Raw genomic sequence first — 21,828 nt, forward strand, 5'->3', positions numbered from 1 at the left:
AAGCACACACACACACACACACACACACACACACACACACACACACACACACACACACACACACACATTGAGCAGAAGAATGTATGTCGAAAAACTAATTTGGCCTTGGGAGTCATTCTTGATGTAAACGTGGCTTTCATTAAACAAGAATGAGCTCACCTGTATGCAAAACAGAGTCCCACTCCCACTCCCATAACTCACCTGAAGTTTGTGTTCAGGGCATGTTGTTGCCATGGCAAGATGTAACCCCCTCGTACGTGAAGATTAATGTGTTCAAGAGGGGCTGGCAAGGTTTCCCACTGTCCTGTTGAATTGATATCTGCACCCTGGAGCAGGAAACGTGAAGATGAGGGAAATAGCGCACATCTCCTTGAACAGTGCACCCAGCAGACCCTGAGCAAACTGCTCTGCTGTGTTACAGCTGATGTATTTAAAGCTTTACGATCCTGTGAGAACACCTGTCCTTGGGGGAGAGTTAGAGGAGGACTACAACACATACTGGATGAGGTCCTCATGTGAATCCCAAGCATTCTTACTCTACACTGTGTCTCTAAGCTGGGGAGGTGACATTGGGAAATGTTGCCACTCCTTCTTAGGAAACATTCTCTTGAGGGCAAGACTAGATCTTCTCTTAAGAGGCCTATGATTGTCCATTTCTTGTCACTCTCATTCATACACCTGTCAGGTCACTAACACACTTCTGACTCCTGCTTCATAGAAAATTTCCAAGGAAATTGGATTGCTTACATATCCTTATCAGAATATTCCCAACTTTAGCTTCCCTCACCAACACTTTTATCTTCTCTCTCTCTCTCTCTCTCTCTCTCTCTCTCTCTCTCTCTCTCTCTCTCTCTCTCTCTCTCTCTCTCTCTTTCTCTCTCTCTCTAAATCTTGTATCTTTTATGTGAGGGTCAGACTGACCCAATGCAGAGCTTCAAACATTCCAACACTGTCTCAAATAAAGCAGGGCTTCTTTCCCCTTGGTATTGGTTCCACTAGTATTTTGTAATTGATCATTCCTTCTCTTGAGGCTACCCCATGATTTTGGATGTAGAGCAATAGTGTTGGTGTCTGTTCCCTAGAGGCCACTAGCAGCCTCATTACCCCATCCCACAGTGACCATGACATCTGCTAAGTATTTGAACACTGTTGCTTTAGAGGTGACAGGTGTTCACATAGGTTGTGTCTGGCTGTATTCCAATACAACATTAAATATAAAAATAGGTGACATAACTGTTTAGCTATCCCTCCTTTTTAAAAGGAGGGGGGCACTATGTATATGCAGCTTGTGTAGAATAGTTAAGGTAACATTTTCTCAATGACTCCAACCATTTAATCTTTCAATTAAACATCACTTTAAATATTTTTGCTTCTCCCTGAAATGTTTGCTCAACTAACTTTATCTTTGAAGGTGATTTCAGTAACCTCTACTTTATCTGGAACTACCTTCTAGGTAAACACCGTTAGTAAAATTTAAAAATCCAGGAAACTTTTCCTCATTAGCCTTCATTCTTCCCTTTTAAAATGTGGGACATAAATTCAATTACTTACATGCCAGTACCTAAGGCAAACAAATATAAGTTACCTAATATATGCTGAACTTCATAAGGTTGTATGTTCATATTCCTACACCTAGTGCTCAACAGAAAGCATTTTACTGAGCAGGGTGAGCACTAGAACAGAATAGCAAGATGCCTAGGGTGCAAGCTTTAAGGTGTTCTATGCTGTCAAGGCCTTGTAAAGTAAAGGGAGGGCCAGCCTTACAGTCCAGGGACTCCTTAAATTGTGGGTCCTGGACTTCTCCCTACTTAACCCTAGTCCAGGATTTATATCAGACACCACCAATATGCCAAGAAGATCTCATGGTTAGGGTATAAGGCAGCCGACAGACACACTCAAACTCAGGCAATATGAAGGTCATTTGAATGGCCAATTGTCTAATAAGAAGGCTCTAGAACATCCCTACCCTAAAGACAGAATGAGCCAATAACAAAGAACATGGAGGAGTGACTACGTGCTCCCAGGAAAGAGAAGAGGAGGGAATCCATTCTGCTTTTCTTCATCCAGGGTGTGCATGCACATCAGAGTAGTAGTCTCGGGAGTTGTTTCGCTCCTGTTGCTTCAGGGATCTGATAATGAAACCCCAGTCACCAGGCCTCTATGCTAGCACTTCTACATGTTGGGCCAAGTCTCCAGACCCAGAGAGTCAGCTTTTAGTAAAATTTAGGGAGCAAAAGCCCTCTACAATAAAGTGCTTCTAAGAGTTTGCTGGTATCTCACCACAGTAATGTCATTGAGACAAAGCTATAGACTGACACTTAAAGAAGACTCCTAGGAAGGCTGGCGCACAGGCTCTGTGTGTCATTGTAGAGTGCTTGCATGATTGATTATGGTCAGTTATGAAATGAAGCCACAAAGAGCAAAGTAGCCGCCCAAGACCACAAAAGGTGATTTCCAGAAGTGTCATTAACTTTGATATCTATCCTATGCTGATACTCTGTATGTTACTACTTCCTGGACTGTATAAATTTAAGGAAAAACTTACCGTGTAATAATCATACCAGTGGCCTTTAGGGAAATATGCGTTGACACTTCTGGCATTCTGAAATAAAATACACAGAAAGTGGGCAGTGGGCTCAGCTATCTAGAACACAGTGGCCAATATACATCGATGAGGAGCTAAAATAATTACAAAGCTAACAGAATTGGACAGAATTGCTTCATCTTTCTTATAGTGTCAATAATTATGCTCCTTTTCCAACAGCAGAAATTAACCTCCCCAAAATTAGTGCTTTCACAACGCCTTTCAGGTTGTAGGACTTTGGAGAAAAACAAAAAACAAAAAACATTTCCTGTATGGATGTATTCGTTGCCTCTCTTTAAAAATGAATAGGCAAAGTTGATTATAGAGAAAAAAAAATTATGAAGGCTCAAAAAGATGCAAAGTTTGTTAATTATCTCTTCCCTTCATTAAAGACATTATACACAGAGCAAATAAATTAATTCCAGGCTTCAAGATCATATGTAGAAGGAAAGGTGAGACTTGCTATTATCAAAAGATGACACCAAGGGGGAAGGTTATAGTATAACCTCAAAATTAGAAGAAATAATTAAAGAAAAAAATAAGGTGGTACACACTGCTGCGAATAGTGCTCTAGTTTATTTTAATTAAGAATAGTAGAAAGTTAGGAATTGTTCAATGTCCTGCACATGACCCTGCATACTTTAGGTTAGTTCACAGAGAAATGATTACATTCCTATACACATGACAAGACTGTTCCTTCTCCCAGCTGTCCTGTAAACTAGAATTGTTAGGCTTCCATTAAAGGGTTAAACACAGAACACCTACGAGATGGGATTTGACTCAGAAGGATCAAAAGATAGAAATGTAAAGTAAAAAAAAAAAAAAATATCGCCGGCTCAAGGTCCCACTCACACCAAATCTGTATCACCTGAGCCTTCCAGCTCCTTAGTAGAATCCGTAACCCCCATGGTCTCCATACTTACAGACTCCAGCACAGGGCTGACCAGGAAAGCTGGACCCAGGAGGAACTGCTTGTCTATATCCCAGGTCTCCCTATCTGACAGGAACCTAAAGGGGAAATGAAGGCACCAATCAGACTCCAGAGGGGCCTCAGAACAGGTCCCTGAAGAAGTCTACCAGTTCAGAAGCCAGAAATCCAGCTACACCTCTGCCTTCTGTATACATCAGGAGGCTGACGAGGATCACATAGAGCAATCGCCTACATGTTGTATCCTTCAAACTTTAGAAACACATTATCAACACAGTGCCTTCCATTTCCTCACTGTAGAGCAAGACTATACCCTGTTACTTGCCCTCTCTTCTTGGAATGTCCTCTTTGTTTACATGAACAGGTTCTGATCAGGGGCCACATAACAAAACCCCTACACCAAACAAGGAAGTCTTTACAGGGTCATACAACAGAAATCTTGTGCTGGGCAGTTCCATTGCATGAGTTCAGCAAATACCTGACTTCCATCACAGCGTTTGTATGACAGTGCATTAAAAGGAGTGATAGAGATACTGTCTGGAATGCGCCAAAGGGGACATATGGATCCATTTCCACCCTAAAATAGGTAAAATTTCTATTGGACAACAGGATTCCTGCTGGATACTCACTCATGGAGAAGAGGCCGCACAACTGTGCTGCCCTCCGTGTGGGCCTTGTGCATCAAGGTGTAGAGATATGGCAACAGGGTGTATCTGGTCTGCAGCACACTTCTGGAAATATCCTCAAAGGCTTTATCCCAGGATACAGGGTCTTGTCTCTAAACCAGAGTGAGAAAAGTGTTTTAAGCCCACCTGAGACACCCAAGATTTCAGGGATGTTACCCAAAGCCAATCAGAACTGCATATTAACACCACTAGAGAAAACTATAGATGGTACTTCTGGAATACTAATAATGGGCTGGGAAATATCAGCAAAATTCTCTGAGATATAGTAGAAAACAGTTCCTAAGCAAAAGGTCACCAAAATAACATGGAAGTACATCATTTATAAAAAGAGGGATTAACGGCTTTGTAGCTGTCTCAGGAAAGACAGTCAGCAGGAAGGCTCTCAGAAACTGAGGTAGCATGTCGGGTGACATCATGTAGGTGAGAATCCTGACGTCCTACCCTGGTCCCAATGGTGTTGTGGTTCCTGGAGAAGGGGTAAAAGGCGCCCAGCTGCATCCAGCGAACACACATCTCATACTCAGCATCTTGAAAGAACCCACAGATGTCTGCCCCAGTCTGAAACAACAAGGAACAAGGTGAGCTCTTGCTGCCTTCTGAGAGACCCTGCCACCTCGCTGGGGCGGGGGGGGGGGGGGGGGGCGGAGGAGCAATCCCAGGACACTTACATAGGAAATGCCAAAGAGGCTGAACTCCATCATGCCTGCAATGAGAGGTGCAACAGGCTCAGGACAGGCACTCACCCTGTGCCTTCTCCTCCCCTTCAGCAAGGGTCCTGCTCCCACCCGTGTCTGCAGAAGCCCCTGGGCACAGCTCACACACCGATGATGGACTTCCCTAGCTGATCCCAGGCCGCTGTGTTATCTCCCAGCCAGTGTCCTCCCCAGCGTCCAGAGGAGGGGAATGTGGAGCGTGTGATGACGATCCCCCTCTCTCCTGTCACCTCCTGCATGGCTCTAGTTGGGACACAAGGAGGTATACTGAAGAGAGGCATGGAAAGACAGAGCTAGGGAAAACCTTCCATGCCCTTAGAGTATGGTCCCAAATATTTGCTGCGTCATTAGAGGCAATCTGGACCTCTGATTTGGGAGGCTTCTGCTGGTGATGGGAATAATAATGTCAGAATACACCTTCTCATGCCTTTTCATCATTCACAAAAACAAACAAACAACAACAAAACTCATCCTGTGAACAACCCACAGCTTGTCACCAAATGGTAGGCCTACAACAATGGTTCTTAGTTTCTTACCCAATATTTGGTTTTCCATATCTGAGGAGGAAGAATAAAAACTCCTTTCCTAAGCTTTCCGTAAATCAATTCATATTATCCATTTTGAGCACAGGACATGGGGTTATCCAATAAAAGAAGCATTAGCTATCTTTGAAAATGTCCAGAAAAATTAAGAAACAAAGAAAAATAAAATATCAGACATATAAAAAGTTTCAGCCCTCACTTTCCTGTTTTATCTCTTCTAAGTAAAGCTCCTTCTTACAGTATCACTACACTGGCTACACTGTGTAGTGTCCTAGTGGGTCCCCATAGGAGTGGGTCCTCACCAGCACTGTTTCCAACTGATCTTATAGTTCATTGTTTAAATCTTACCTCTCCATTATAAGTGCAAAGGTACAGTTAAATTAACTCTTTGGGCGATAGTATGGAAAATAAAAGTCAAATTAGGAAAGATAAATCCATCACTGACTGTCCCTACAGATTCCATCAACAGGAGAAAGGAGAGGCCCACTCACTCGTAGGTGGGTCTGGTCTGGGACCACCCGTACAGGCTGTGTACATCATAGTGCCGTACCCGGGAGCCATCTGGAAGGATCTGCTCGCTCTCCATGCACAGAGTCTTGCTGCTCAGGCCCCTGTCCCTGCCTTCCAAATCTGAGGAAGATGAGGAAAGTCGATGAATACCATCCTTGGCTCTTAATTCTTGACCTCCTTTTATGAGATATTGAGGCTAACGGCCTCTGCCTGGCTCCCGCTCCCCTTCCCAGGGCATGAAGACTTCTCTAGGGAGTAAGGCAACTGAAGACTTTCAACATCAAATTCACCAAAGAAAATGGAAGTGTAGGAGGAATACAGGTTGTCAAATATTCACTATAGGGCAGGTCCTGATATAAGCATTACTAAAAGATTTACTATTATTTACTCTATGCCTCTGTGTGCGCATGTGTATGAGCATTTGGGTGTGCATACACGCATGCGCGTATGTATGTATGTGTGACACAGAGGGAGGTTGCCTGCTGAGACCAGAAGAAGGCATCCGAAAAACAACTCTGGAGTTGCAGTTTTCAGTGGCTTGGTTTTGAGCCACCTGACATGAGTCCTCCATTAAGACAGTATTCACTCTTAACTGATGCACCATTCTTCCATTCCTATGAGTTTTAATATACAAATGATTTCATATTTTACTTATTATATTTCTGTGAGTTGATGGTGTAGTCTGCCTCTTACAGTTTAATAAAACTTAGATTTGGTGGTGTCTCTGGAAGGTCACACAACTCAGAAAAGTTATAGTATATGGAGCCAAGCTATAGACAGGTATAACTCTAAAGTCCAAAGTGGGCTCCATGCAGAGAGGAGCCCACTTGGTTAGACATATTGGAGGGAAAAGAAATTCTGCATCACAGGTTAGTGATTTCTACACAAATTCAAGAAATTCTCTAACATCTCCAGATAGGTAAAAATAATGGGTTTTTGTCTTAAGCCCAACTAAACCAAAAATAATTCCATGGTGGTACCCTTGGTGGTCAGGATAACATTTGCATCTTGCTTCTAACCATTGCGCAACAAATGGAGCGGGCCCACGGTCCTTACGTGGCATGTAGGGCGGATGGTTCAGAGTAGTATCACTGCAGCCAGAAGGAACTGCCCCGTTCACAAAGCTGGAAGGTTCATTCATGTCCTATGAATAACAAAATCATGGCTTGTTTTTAAAGAGACTTAAATCCTGTCAGCTCAGGAACAAATGATCACACAGTCCCTCCCGGCAGTCTCTTCTCTCTACTTGCTACCCAGAGAGGATCACAAACCACCAAGGAAGCTCGAGTTAGGAAGAAAAATTATTCTCAGTGTGACTGGCTAGATGTTTTGTGTTTTCCCCTTAGGGTGGGCAATGTTTTAAGGAATTTTCATTAATTACTGTAGAGGTTTTTACAGCAGAAACTTCAGATAAGACAATTCTAAGTTGTATGATTGGCATTGTGGTATATCTAAACTCTTTTTCTAGAAATTATCATCACTTTGCTCAATGCCAAGGATCTACTTGCTAAAGCCAATGCATACACACACACACACAGAGAGAGAGAGAGAGAGAGAGAGAGAGAGAGAGAGAGAGAGAGAGAGAGAGAGAGAGAGAGAGAGACGGACGGACGGACGGACGGACGGATGGACAGACAGACAGACAGACAAAGACTTACAATCCACAGGCCATCAAACTTCAAGCTCTTTGTTGCATTCTCAGGGTTGGTGTAGAGTTCTTCAATCTCCTTCTTCCACCAGAGGGCAGTTGAATCACGGAAAAAGTCTGGGAAGGCCACATAGGCTCGGTATTGCTATCAAAGTAAAATACAAGCCGTGCACTATAAATGGATATGTTATGCAGGCACTAGGCACTTACTGAGAAATTAATTCAATGAACTCTTATACATCCACAGTTGTACATAGTGATAGTCCTAATAGAGCCCATGTAATATAATGTTCTTGACTTATCAGAAAAGTGTTTAAAGATGCATAAGCCCAAATGATACGCCTTCCCAGCATTTGGAAACCACCCACATTGCAAGGAATAGGCTGGTAAAGGGGACCCTGGGCTTTGCATGTTTAAAACCTAAATTTAAAACTTCTATGCTTGGGCCCAAGGTGATGGTACCTACATGATTAATCCTTGACACTAACAAGATTTCTAGGCTTCAGCTGTGCCTTGTTAACTACAGATGGGCCGGTTTCATCATCAGCTCAACTCTTGCGCTTGCCTGGTACACTAGGACCAACTTTCATTTCCCAGCAGCACTTTCTGCTGTAATCTCTGTCCCACAAATATAAGTATTATTAAAGGTGCGGGCAGACAACTTAACCCCTGAGAATACAATTCTAAGGTATATCAGGAAACACTTGTATAAAAGCAATCAGGCTGCATCACTGCTCTGGCTAAACATCTTAGCAAGAGGAGAACCTAACACTTCTTAAGCCAGTTCAGTCCACCAATGCATTCATCCAAACAGCAAGCGCAAATGAAGATGAAAAAAAAAAAATTATGACTGAAACCTAGGCTACCTGGATCTATTACATTGGAAAGCCTGTGCACAGAAGAAAGCAAATTCATAATACAGAATGGCCAATAAAAGTAAAAGCAAAGTCAAAAGTGGCAGGGGCAGGAGGGAAGCGGGAGTGCCTGGTTAAAGTGTGGCTGTGGGCGCAGGTTGTATGTGAACATGAAGATACACAGGGAAAAAGATCCAGTAACCAGGGACAGAGACCAGAAACTGTTTTTAAAGAGGCAGGAACATCTTATTCAGAGAAATGATGGCTTTCTTAGAACTAGCTTCCAGTTAGGAGTTCGTAACCCATGGCACCTGACCCCCTTGCATTTGAAATTGCCATTGTGACGTGGAAAACCATAGACAGAAAACTTGAACAGTCTGAGTCTTAAATGCCAAGGTTGACCATCCCAACATCACAACTCGAAAACATTGTTACACATAAAACAATGGTTCCCAAGCTGACAGGAGAAGCACTGTTCCCAAATGAGTCTGCCTTATATGTCTCTGTCCTCAGTGTATACACATCAGGTATTATAGATAAGGCTGCATCTCCCTGGCAACCCTGACTACATCCAGCATCTGCAAACGCCTTTTACCTCCACTTGACTTTCCCAGTCTAGAGAGGGGTCCACCACAATATCAGGATAATCAGGCCAGACCTGTGGAGAAGAAATATTTAACAGCAATGTCCTGGACAATTTTCCATACGTATAATTTCTTAGGAAACTATAATCCCTGGGTCTAGGAGTGATAGTTGTCAGGCAAGATTGCTCTAAAGAAGAATGGATTCCACAAAGACCTTAAGAATATCAACAGTCACTGGAAAAAAAAAAAAGAAAGAAAAGAAAACCACAACTTCACAAACCAAACATAAAAGGCACAAAATCAACACTCCCCCAAATCACAATCAGTGACTCTGGCCCGGGGTGGGTGTTGCTGGATCATCACCCAGCCCATACCTTTCCCCAGACAATGTCTCCATTATTGGGATATCTGATGAAGACATCATTTGCCACGCCCCGAGTGAAGGCAGGATAGGGCTTTGTCTCATTGCCAGAAATTGCTGGGTCCTAAAATCAGAGCACAGGGCAGGAAAATTAAGATAAAATGTAGAGTGGTGGCAAGGGTTAGAGGAGTGTTATTTCCCAGTTTCAATTTGCACTGTAGAGTTTCTTTGACAACCAAGAATTACATTTATATTAATTACCCTTCTATTTCTCTGTAAGAACAGGAAAAGACAGACAGCCTAAGTCAATCCCCGCACAAGCCCATGCACTGTGCCACTCACAGCCTACACACCCACACAGGACTAACCAGAATGAGGATGACCCGCATCCCATTATCCTTCATGCGATTGATCAGGGCTGGAAGCCCAGAGAACTTGGGGCTGAGCGTGAAGTCCAGCTGCCTCTCCATGTAGTCGATGTCTGAGTACTGCACATCCTGGGGACGACACAAGGATGCCGCAGCTGCTGGTGGGAAAGTCCAGCCTCCAGATTTTGATTTGAACATTTCAAACCCAATCTGTCCCATGAGGTAGGTATGGATCCTGGGATAGCTGACGGCTTTTCTAATTTCTACTAAAAATTTTCAGAAAGAAAATTCTAGAAAAAAAAAAATCAGAGTCTATGGCACCAGCAAAAGGATAGATGGTGCCTATGCCTCTCTGGAAGTGTTACTGAAAAGATAAACACTGTAAGAGAAAGCACTGTGAAAAAGTGAGGAGGAAATTAGCGGTGGTCCCCTGGAATCAATGGCTCTTTTTTCAGAGAAAGTAAGCTTAGATACCTAGTCAGCATACAGCATGCACTGCAAAGGTTCCGCAAGGCCATGCAAAACAAAACTTGTAGTTAGCGTGTAGTAGCCCCACTTGCTATATTACACATTTCAGGAGGCACGTATTTGATCCCAAGTCCTCAAATAAAAACGGTTGGTTCTGTGTGTTTCCACTAGAAACTCAATCTAAGACTCCTGCATTCCACAAGCAGCATTCCAGAAGGTGATCAATTAATTTGCTGAATCACTTTAACAGCTTCAGAACGGAGGACAAATCTATATCCATGATGGGCTGACTGAACTTAGGCCAACATTTTATTAGACATAATTACTGTTAGGAAATTATCTTATTCTTATGAAGACCACTGTGTCTCAATGTCTCGAAGTCATGTTTTTTAAGATAATGGATGAAAGTATGACACAGCAGAAACTGGCCTGGCCCAGCCTTAGAGCCAGCCTCCCTAGCACCCTGAGTCACAAGTGTTCTAAGAGGCTGTGACTTCGTTGGAGGCAAAGTAATATCACTTCATCACTATGACATGAGATAAAGCTCTGTATTCTTCCAGAACTCATCCAACAAGTCATAAACATAGAGACATTCGAATTAGCTCTGAAGTCACCGAGGCTATACACTATGACTTTTACGTACATAGGGGATCTGCTTAGCCACCATCTCATCATACAAGCTGGCGATTTCAGTATCATTCTCGTATCCATAGCGACACAGTTGGAATCCCAGGGACCAGTAAGGTACCATCACAGGCCGACCAATTAGCTAGAAAACAGAAAAAGAAGCTGAGTGGAGGCGGTATGTAAAGAATAAAAACTACTTTTCCAAAGGTTACACTATCTACAAATTTAAATTAAAAAAAAAAATCTATCTCCCGCGCACGTGTGTGTGTGTGTGCGCGTGCGTGCGTGCGTGTGTGTGTGTGTGTGTGTGTGTGTGTAAAATTACTCAAGTCCCTTTCTCTGAAGGAAAACCTTCTTATAGCCTTGATGTATGTCTCTAGATTTCTTCCTGAATGTCTTCCTGCCAGATTCAGAGTATAGTGTCCAGGCCCTGCCAGCTCTGTGACCTTGCGCAAAATTAAGTAATCTCTTTGTGCTACTATCTGAAAGATCAAACGAAGGATATTGGTAGTATCCATATCACGGCGTCTCTATAAAGGATAAATTACATATGACATGATCTCAAATGACTGATAGTGGCAATAGCTTTGCATATGTGTTTGTTAATTACTGTACAATTAATGCCACATCACTCCCTGACATCAGATGTCAGAATCCTTATGACCATCAAAATACCTTACAGCTCACAACCATAACCTAGTCATGGCCACCATGATCACCATCACAACCGTCATCACCACCAATTCTTCCGTTGTTTCTACCCTCTTGACATCTCTATCACAACACTGGCATCCAGCAGCCTCAGCAGCCTCACCCCTACTCACAGCTGCCATTTCAACATCACTTTCATCCACTGCAATTATTGTACCCATCGTCTTCAACAACTGCCTTGTCATCAATATCACCATCACTACTCCCTGCAGCGTGACTGCTGTATCTAGCAAGGCCACCCCCACTGCCATCAAAAGTACCACCCTTCCTACTGTAAATGTCATCACCACTCCAACCATCTCCATCACTGCTGTCACTAGAACGTTTGGGTGAAATTTCACCTGCTCTTCTATAATATATAGAGAGGATACAAACTCAACGGCTATAGGGATGATTTCTCTTTGATCTAAATTGTACACTAGCCCTGTCCCTGAGAAAGGAAGCAATTATAGTTATCACGGGACAGTTGCAGTGAGGATGCATGATTTCAAACATCAAATGTGCAGAATAAGATGGGATGTGGGACAAGAAAGGTGCTGCAGAATCAGATTAGTTCCTTCCTACCTCTGTGTATTGTTGAGTGACAAGCTCTGGAGTTGGGCCCAAGAACACATAGAAGTCCAGAATGCCCCCTGTGGTGCGGTACGTCAGGGCAGGCATGGGCTGGAAAGTCACATCTGAAAAGACCAAAAAAAAAATGACAACTATGGTACATCATCTTCACATTGAGGAGGTATCTGCCCTGAAATCCTCACTATCTTCTCCTTCTACTGCAGTGTGCTGACAGCAGATACTCTGCAGCAGGCCCACGTAGAACTGAAGACGTTAAATGAAAGTCCTCACAACATGCATGCTTCCAGTGTGGTGTGCCTTGTCATCCTACTATCTTTTGTCATTCTTTGCTCAACTTTAATGTTGTACATTTTATTTCACAATATTTTAAGATTCGTAAACAGTTTTTAAAATAGCGCAGTGAGCAACAGTGTATATTTCCTGCAACTTTTTCAGTGGTCACATCTTGTACAAATAGTGTCTATTGACAATAGTACTGTTAATAAAACCCCCCCACTAGGGATCTTTCTATTATTACACTAATTTTGTATATATGCATTTCCAAAGTCTTAGGTGGTTTTTTTTTTCATCTTCCCATAACTACACAAATGATCTATACAACCTCACTCATGTGAATGTTCTGACTTGCAGCTTCAATTTAATTGTATTAATGTAGGTGGCTTTAAGCACTGATCGACATTACTAGAAACTCATTTGAGACTGTTGTGTCTGTGTTTGTGGTTATTACAAATAAATTTCTTGAGAGAATGTACCATGGGCAGATGGGTCAAATAAGTTATGACATTATATAAAGAATGGCTGGAACACAGAACAACAGGCAAAGGCAATGTCCTACCCATGGCATTGCTGTTCATCAGGAGGACTCCGTGGGTGTTGCCATCCTCCTCTAGCCCCATGTAGTAAGGGTGGACACCATAGGAATTCTTCTTGTACTGAGAGTCAAGGGGAGAAAACAGAAGTGATTAGGAGAACTAATGCCTCATAAACATAAATGGGCTTACTCAATTATGTCCAGTCTTCTCTATAAAATGAGTTAAACACACAAGAATCAAGGTGCCTAAGAGTGACCCACTTACATAACAGTAGAAGGCGACTGTCAAGTGCAGCTCAGAAGGAAGAAGCACAGACAGTGGATGAGGGGAGAGAACACAGGCCACAGACACTCTGTCCTTACCCCCGGGGGCTCATCCCTGGAAAACATGCCCCATGTGTGCCAGTTCAGGTCTATCTTGAAGGTTGTGTGCTCAGTTTCCCCAAAGCCATAGATGTATGTGGAGGGCAGGCGGGTGGAGATACGGATGAACATGTCATTGAAGGTGAAGCCGAGGAGCTGAGAGTCCCAGCTGCAGAAGGAAAAGGAACATTTGCAGAAGGAAGTCAGCTTCCTAGTGGCTTCCAGAAGTTGCCTTCCTGAGGACCCCAGAGGCCTCCATTTTCAAAATCCATACTAGAGTCCCTCCCAAACACAACATGCCAAACACATAGTCACCTCTGCCTCAGGCCCAAGTCACCCTGACTTGTTCTCCTACATTGTATCATTGCCTCCCTTTAGTGCTGTCCCAAATGGCAAAGCAAATCACTTTATCATCTTCTCAACTCCAAAGTCTTCATGCCTTCTGCTCTTGACCCCTGCTGGTCCCCTTCCTCCACGTTCCCAGGACTGTGATATGAGCACTTCACACCACCTCACACTCCTGCTCTCATGCTTGCTCACTTCTCCTCAGGGCCTCCTGTGGCGACTCCAGGGCTGGTTCTGCTCTAAAGCCACCTAGCACCCATGCTTTGCCTCCCACCTTCACCTCTTAGGGACCTCAATGGACTCTCTCTAATGTAACGGGTAAAATCTCTCCAGCTTATGAAGAGAAAAAGCAGCTTTTTCCAGCTCCTTCTGTGGAACCTGTCTTAACATGGGTTAAATTTCAAACATCACATATGTCTCCGACAGCTAAACTCAGATCACAGTATCTAAATCAGCACATAATCTGGTTGCCCTGATTTCTTCAGCATAGCAGTTGATGCTCTGTCAACTTCCTTTTTATAGTATAATTTAAAGACTGTTTTCATGACCAGAAGTATCACACATGTCTATAACCAGAGCCGCATCTGCAGGGAAGGAATTCAGGAAATACTCATGCCTGCATGCCTGCAAGTGCCTTAGTAATGACTCTTGGAGTATAAAATATTTCCTCTAACAACAGAAAGCATCTCCCCATGTGTGGTGGTTAGAATGGCAGACACCTTAAACCACGGATTTAAATATTTGGTTCCCAATTGGGCACTATTTAGGAAATATTGGGAGTCCAACCCTGCTGGAGGAATTACATTACTAGGGACAGGCTTTAGAGTTCAAAAACTCTCACCATTCATAGCTTGCTTTCTGTTTCTTGCTCACAGTTTAGGTCGGCCTGCCTCCACTTCAGCATAATAGAGTGTAACCCTCTGCATCTATAAACTAAAACAAATTCTTCCATAGGTTGTCTTGGTCATGTTTTGTTTTTTTTTTTTTACCACAGCTATGATAAGTAACTGATACACCATGGATCTGAACATGGACATGATGGTGCTTTGTTTTCAAGGACAATGGACCTGGTAAGGAACAGTCAGAAAGACAGTAACTGGAAATCAGACCAGGATCCACTTACATTACAGTGCCTGTACTCTTCCGGCGAATTTCAATCCCAAATGGGTTCTTTTTGATGAGGACATCATAGAGACGACCCTCAGGGGTGCTGGATGGAGCACTGGGAGTGTTCAGAGGGACTGGGACTTCATATCGATTGTGGTTAGGATCATAGATCTAGGCCAGAGGAAACCATTTTACATGAAAACAAAAATATGGCATTACATTTTAATGTTTTCCTAGGATGCTGACAGTGATCATAATTAACAATACTGGACCATATAATTCAGAATATCTGGTGAAGACCTTGAATTTCCACCTCACACTATATTAGAGGATTGAAACAGCAGATATCCTAAGTATACTGAATTGATCACCGCACAGCATGTAAATGTATCTAAGCATGATACCAATAATGTTAATATTCAGAGCTATCTTTCGCCTCAAAACAACACTATAGTACTATGGTACTATAGAGACGAATGTGTCCACATACCCTTAGCATGTTTGACAGGAACGGGATGCTGTATGTTTTGACTACTTAACTTCACACTCCAGGCCTTAATCAGCATACCAGAGAAGAATGCCCTGTTTAATAGCTTCATCTGAATTATTATGAACTCTACAATATGTGTTCAATCCATTCCAATGTTGGCTTAGCATTCTGAAAATGGCGTAGTGTTTATAAACATATAATATACTGTTCGTGTGTTTATATAACATATGTTGATGCATGAATATAGGGAGGGCTGAAGGTTATGAAATAAAAAGCTAACTCTTTCTGATTAAAAAATATTCCTGCAGAAAACAAACTATCTGAGTATTTAAGGATCCAGGCTCTACTGCTGACACAATAGTGAGTACAGTGATAGAAACTGCAGACACCATGGTTATTGTAATAAAAAAAAAAGAAACACAGGAATTGTGGAAAGTACGAGAGAGGAACTCAGCACACAAGAAGGACGTGAGCTAACATAAACTCTGCAGAAGGACTTTGTGGTTACAGGAAAGGACATCGTTTTAAGGAAAACATACAGGACGATTCTTAAATGCTTTCTAGCAATAAACTAAGCACAGAAATGAGAGCAAGAATTTCTGATAAAGAAACAACAAACGCAAAGACTCAGCATGTTAGAGTAGGCTCAGAAAGTCATAAGCACAGTGGAGAGAGCTGCTGGATAACTAAACGGTTGGTGGATAAGAAGTCGATTGGGGCTGCACATCCAATCAGCTTCATTCTGGTGACATCACACACATAAAGATGTCGCAGTAGAAGATGGAGAACGCAAGCCTGAATTGGGCTTGGTTTCCGAGAGCTGCACTAGGCAAGGCCACTCTGCCTTGATCACTGCCTTGCCCTCTTCTAGCAGCATTCTGATCCTCACTCTATCCCAGCCTACGTGGGGCTCCAGTTCCTCCAAGGTAGAAGACAAATCCCTGTCTTGCAACAGCTCACAGTTTAATACGGAAACAAACAGCAGAATTTCTAGTCTATCCCTACTCCAAAGATGTCTCCGACTATTTTATTAAAAATCATACTCCTCTGACATTGTCCATCACAAACCTCAGTATGTTCGTTTCACTGAGCATCATTACCCTCTATGGACACTCATGCAATCTAGGAGCATGGTAGCATTCCTTGGGCATCTTCCTCTTATAGTCTGTAGGAATGACCAAGATGGTCTCAAGGCCTCAAACACATCCACTGTTAGCTTCTCCTTTCTTATCGATAAACCAAACTCATCCATAACTGCCCTATTATCCTAGGAGCCTCATCTGCTTCCTTGCCATGTTTTCCTCTCACAATCATTTTTCTTAGGCACTGATTTTTCTCAAATTCAACATTACGAGAGGTCTGTCTGTTATATCAGTCATCTAATTGCTCTCTTCACTAGAATGATGATCTAGAGTACTTTGCTAGAAAAACAAGAGTTTTCTTTGAGAATTTTGTAACACAGAGCTCCAAAGAGTAATGGAACTGAAAAGGCTCTGTTCACACCTGATTGCACACCCTGTGCTTACCTTAAACTGTAGCATGTTATCCTTGTGGTAGGTCACTCTCAGCTGCAGTTGACTCACGGGTGTAGAGGGGAAGGCATTGCTATAAGGAGAAGCCTTTAAGGAGATGTTGGCTGTGGCCTCCTGTGGGTGATACTGAATATTGCTGACTGAGTACAGCTCATTGGCAAAGTAGCAAAAAGGGACCCCTGAAGAGCTGGATACCTGGAAAGAAAGCCAGCATTCTAGATCAGCAGGGATATGGAGTTATCAAACACACTTAGAAGACACAACGTATGTGGAGAGAGCCATAGCTTCATCCATGCACGCCTATAGCATTTAAGTAAGCATGAACTTAAATTCCTGGTCTCAAAACAACATAATGAACACATCCCACTCTTACCCACCCCACTCCTCGACCTAAGCAGTGCTCATCTGGAGCCTCTTCTTTCTGTGGATTTTAATAAACCCTGGGTACCAGGCTGTGCTAAAGACACTGTAGATTGTGTTTCAAGGGTTTTCAGTCTGCATGACCATCTTCAGCATGGTTACCTCCCAGATGCAGCCACGAGCAGTGCAGTTTGTCTCAGAAAGACCGTGCTCATCTGGATAGCAGTCTATCTTTTCCTGGTCACTTATTCGGATGTCCCACTCGACTGTATATGCTTCTCCCAGCATGAGTTGAATATTTGTGATGGTGGCAACCTAAGGAAAATGGAAATTCAATCTCAGGACAAAAGTTTTGCAGGACCTGAATCTTTTTATGGAAATTAAGGACAAACATCATTTTCAGTCTATCCTTATGCCCTGATTTTAATGATATAAAGAACACAATACAGCTTACAAAGGTACAACCATGTATATGTGGTAAGAGACAGTCAGTGGCAATAGGAAAACACCACTATTCTATCAAAGCTGTTTGTGTTACATTGTCTAAAGGTATAGACCAAGGAAAACCTGTTGCAATCAAACTTGTTAAAATCCTTTCCACTTGACTGTTGCTACTTTATCAGAATGGCTTTCTCTTCCTCTTCCCAAATTGAGCAATCTGTCTTGTTCATCACCCCCACATATCGCATCCTTCTTTAGTGTGGAGTGCCTAGAGAACAGGGCAACGTGAGTCATGTGGCTTGGGCTGTAGTTATAGTTTCCTTGGGAGTCTTACACAAAGTACCTCCGTTCTTTTGGCTTCAGGTTTATCAAGTATAAGATTGGGGAGTAGAAGATGTCCTTACATAAACTTCCATTTCTAGCCTCCTAAGCGAGGTCTGGAGCTGCAGACTGGTGATGTAAGTCTTCCGAGACCTCTGCCTGGCCTGTTGACAGCTCAGCTTGGAGAGCATCACTAAGACAAGCGCTCCCTAGGAAAAGAAGGCCCTTTCTGGACACCTCCCTAGCTTCCTTCTTAGTATAAAATGTGTTCTTCTTTTTTGGTATTTCGGGTGCTTAAGTAACATATTCTACTGAGTAATAACTGAAATGTTAATGACTGGAGCATAAGCATGGCCAGAAAGTAGAGTTGAGTTCACTTGCCAGGCCAAGGTTTCTTTCTTCACAGAAGGGCCTGTCCCTTCAGCTTTCCCTCTGTCTTTCTGATTCTATCTCTCTTTTCTTTGCTTTGCTTATGGTGCTCCAGTCATTAAATTTTCAGTTATTACTGCTAGAGAAGGAAATAAGGATGGAAAACAATGAAGTCACAGTGGCTCAAACCATCTCCTGTTCTACCTTCCTTCTCAAACACTCTACCCTCTTCACCAGTCCTCAGATGTGCTCAGTGACCCATGTAATCTTAGCAAGGACTGTTAATCACCATACCAAAGAAGTGTTGAAAAGCCTTCCTCAAAAAAAAAAAAAAAGAGTTTTTACCTTCAGGTTTGAATTGTAACTGACTTGAGGAGACATTTGACTAGGGGCACCATTCTGGTTCACTCTAACATTGTGAATTTCCTGTGTCCCAAGGATTTTAATTTCCTGGAATGCCAGATTATTGGGATCCCTGTAGTTTGGATTTGAGATTGTCACATCCAAACGGTTCTGAAACACATCAAGAATGATTATGAACAAACTATGAACATGTAGGTTCCCTAGGCCCCCAAACACCCCATCATAGACTAAACTCTCAAGCTGCTCTGAAGGCCTCTCAGCTTTCTCTACTGTTGCATGCTAATGAGGGTGAAATTTATGTTTACAATGCCAATGGAGAGAGTCGGGGAAAGAAACTGACTTTGAGAAAATGTCTTTTACAACATCAGCTGATTTTATTTATTATTGCTCTTGCCTCTTATTGATAATATAGCAGCCAATATGATTACTATAAGTTAAGTCATAAATAGCTATTGTTTGCCCCTGGTAAATATTGATAATTAAATTATAAATACAGAGCAAATATAGCCATTTTCACACAAGATCCCTCACAATACTCAAAAATATGCTACTCACTTGGGTGACAGAAAATTCACTGAAAAGGTAAGTGTTTTTGAACACAGTATCTGAAAGAAGAAAGAGATGTCAGACACTCTGGTGAGCACAGAAGACAAGTTTCACCCTCTTCTCCTTAAAACTGATTCCTCTCTTTTCCTGACTGAAGAGCGCATCACTAGATCTGTGTATCACAACTTCCATTTTCATTCATTCATCAGACACTTTGGCAGATTCTGGATCTTTGCTATTCCAGGTAACACCACAGTGGATGTGAGAGGCCATGCGTCTCTGTGACAGACTGTTTTCCTTCCTTTTGGATGGTCCATATCTAGATGTGAGACCTCTGTGATATTGTTGTATTGTTGTATTTTTAACATGTGAAGAAGTGTCTGTGCTGTTCTCCATAATGGCTATGTAAACTATTTTATGATTTCATATCTCCGGTTTTGGTGTCATATTTAAAGTCACAATGCCATGACTAATATTAAAGGAGCTTTCACCTATAATTTCCTACTAAGAGTCTTATGTTAAGTCTACTGTCCATTTTTTTTTTTCAAAATAGCCAGGATGGTGAAATGACAAGCATATCTATCAGCAGATGGTGAATAAAAGAATTGCAGTGCATGTATACAATGGAGTATACTTTAATATTAAAAAGGTAGGACGCCTTGTACTTTTAGAGCAGGGATAAATCTGATTCATATTAAACTATACTTCTCTTTCATTGTTTCATTGAAGGCATGGTCTCAGTTTATACAGGAGCTAAATAGTTGAACTCATATAAACAGAGGGCAGAGCAGCAGTTTTCAGGGGCAGTTAGAAGCATAAATTGGGAAAAGCTGTTCAAAGACTATGAACCACGGTAAGAACAAAACCAGAGACTCAATGCTGCCTTTAATCATTATGGCATCAATTAACATTATGGTAACCGTTGCACAACGCCTACGTCTATGTGGCTGCATATTGTCTTCTCTTTAATACCATAACCAGAAAAATGATCCTTTCTTGTGCTCCCAAGACAGTGATCTTAAGAGATTCTATTTCCCAAGTTAGAGTCCTGAGAATTGTTAGTGCGAGGGAGACAAGAAAATGCATTAATTTTAGGTAAACATAGTCAGGAATGTATGAGCTCAATGCCTTCCTTGACAGGGGTATGATTTTCATATAAACAACAATCCCCCCCACCAGGACTTTTTGGAGGAGGGCCAAGATTTACAATGAAGGTGAAATAATAGAACAGTTATGAAAATGTGTCTTTTTAACAATGAAGTGAAAGCCTATTAGACATTATTGACCAAAGGGAGAATTCAAAGAGAGAAAGAGAAAGAGACAAAGATATAGAGACATAAACAAGAAGGATGCTCTCCCTCTATCTGTGGTTCATCTATCATGGCTTCTGGCCAATACAACCAGAGCAGATGTTTTCTCTGGGATGCTGCTGCTAGAATGCCTGGTGAGATTTCGCCCACAGCTGAACACAGGAGCGAAGGGGCATCTCTGCAGTGGCTACACCCTCTCACCCCACTCACACTTTGTTTCCCCATCATCCCAGAACAGCTCTCCTCTTGCTTCTTTGTGCTCATCCAGCGCAATGATAAGACCAAGAGGGTTCTTCCGGCTGTAGGGAAAAGATTCACACAAGCTCAAAGATTTTGACATTTATGCCATATTTGAATTGGGGAAAGTTACTAGAAGCGAATGTTGTTTTTTTTTTTTCCAATACAAAGACAAGATTGGCAGGTACTTTTCTCTCTAGCACCAATAGTTCAATAGGAGATGCAAGTGCTCTAAAGCTTAGCAATAAATACATGTGAAGGAGGCAAGATGATGAGACCAGGATCAATAGCTACAAAATAAAATATGGCTGAAAGTATCATTTAGAAGACAGATTATTAGAAAAAGATGAAATCTTCCACAGTAGTGCTAGGCCTGGGTGTTTAGAGTTCATACTCAAGGAGAAGTGTTAGTTACTATGAAGAAGACACACTATTCCCTTACAGGACAATTTTTTTCTGATAAAGCAAAACCATACAATAGGATCCTATATAAAATGTCCACTTTCCTTATTTGATTACTTGTTGTTTTGTCTTGAGAGAAAAACTTAAATCACCAGGAGTTTGGAAGTGGTCACAACTATTGTGCTGGAGGAATTGGAAGTGACATCTGACTTCAGCCTTTGAGTATACAGCTGGACATGGGAAATCAATGAGGCTCAGTAAAAAAGCGTTTCTCAAATATGCATAGCCTTTTGCAAAGCATAATGTCCGAGAAGCCTAAATTCAGTAGATCATATGGCTGTTTTGGGGGACTAGCCTAGCCTGCTCTGTCCAGGGCTGGCCTGTATGCTGACAGGACTACAGAAAAACTGCTCCTGAAGGCAACATGAAACTAGACTGTGTTGTTTCTTAACACTCTAGTTTTGGAGTCCAGACTTCAGTAGTCATCAACAGGTCAACATTTTTATTTTAGGAAGGCAAAGTTCAGTAGCAATGAGCAAAATGTTGAACAACTACAGAGAAAAAAAACAGATGTCTTTGTATTGTATTTGTTTTTCCAAAAAGCCAATAATTTGAAAGTTTAGGATTATAAAGGAGTTCAATGGAAAACACCAGTTTCCAGAATTCTAAGGACT

At 42.1% G+C, this 21,828-nt stretch overlaps 1 protein-coding gene across 1 annotated transcript in view; it reads right to left on the reverse strand.

Moving 5' to 3' along the window:
* The window catches only part of Mgam (maltase-glucoamylase), a 117,339-nt gene that overhangs the window by 59,701 nt on the left and 35,810 nt on the right, over positions 1–21,828 (reverse strand). Inside the window, exons 22-44 of the mRNA XM_051151659.1 lie at positions 20,726–20,814; positions 19,215–19,264; positions 18,642–18,809; positions 17,328–17,480; positions 16,800–17,000; positions 14,800–14,954; positions 13,332–13,500; positions 12,993–13,089; positions 12,149–12,261; positions 10,890–11,015; positions 9,779–9,907; positions 9,424–9,534; positions 9,061–9,123; positions 7,622–7,756; positions 7,020–7,107; positions 5,945–6,083; positions 5,021–5,154; positions 4,867–4,901; positions 4,640–4,756; positions 4,142–4,290; positions 3,508–3,592; positions 2,546–2,602; positions 202–326 (exon numbers count right to left, since the gene is read on the reverse strand). Of these exons, the coding sequence (XP_051007616.1) occupies positions 202–326; positions 2,546–2,602; positions 3,508–3,592; positions 4,142–4,290; positions 4,640–4,756; positions 4,867–4,901; positions 5,021–5,154; positions 5,945–6,083; positions 7,020–7,107; positions 7,622–7,756; positions 9,061–9,123; positions 9,424–9,534; positions 9,779–9,907; positions 10,890–11,015; positions 12,149–12,261; positions 12,993–13,089; positions 13,332–13,500; positions 14,800–14,954; positions 16,800–17,000; positions 17,328–17,480; positions 18,642–18,809; positions 19,215–19,264; positions 20,726–20,814 (2,688 nt within the window). The remainder of the gene's footprint in view (positions 1–201; positions 327–2,545; positions 2,603–3,507; positions 3,593–4,141; positions 4,291–4,639; positions 4,757–4,866; positions 4,902–5,020; positions 5,155–5,944; positions 6,084–7,019; positions 7,108–7,621; positions 7,757–9,060; positions 9,124–9,423; positions 9,535–9,778; positions 9,908–10,889; positions 11,016–12,148; positions 12,262–12,992; positions 13,090–13,331; positions 13,501–14,799; positions 14,955–16,799; positions 17,001–17,327; positions 17,481–18,641; positions 18,810–19,214; positions 19,265–20,725; positions 20,815–21,828) is intronic.

Source organism: Acomys russatus, chromosome 10, assembly GCF_903995435.1.
Source record: "Acomys russatus chromosome 10, mAcoRus1.1, whole genome shotgun sequence".
In the NCBI taxonomy this organism is placed as follows: Eukaryota; Metazoa; Chordata; class Mammalia; order Rodentia; family Muridae; genus Acomys; species Acomys russatus.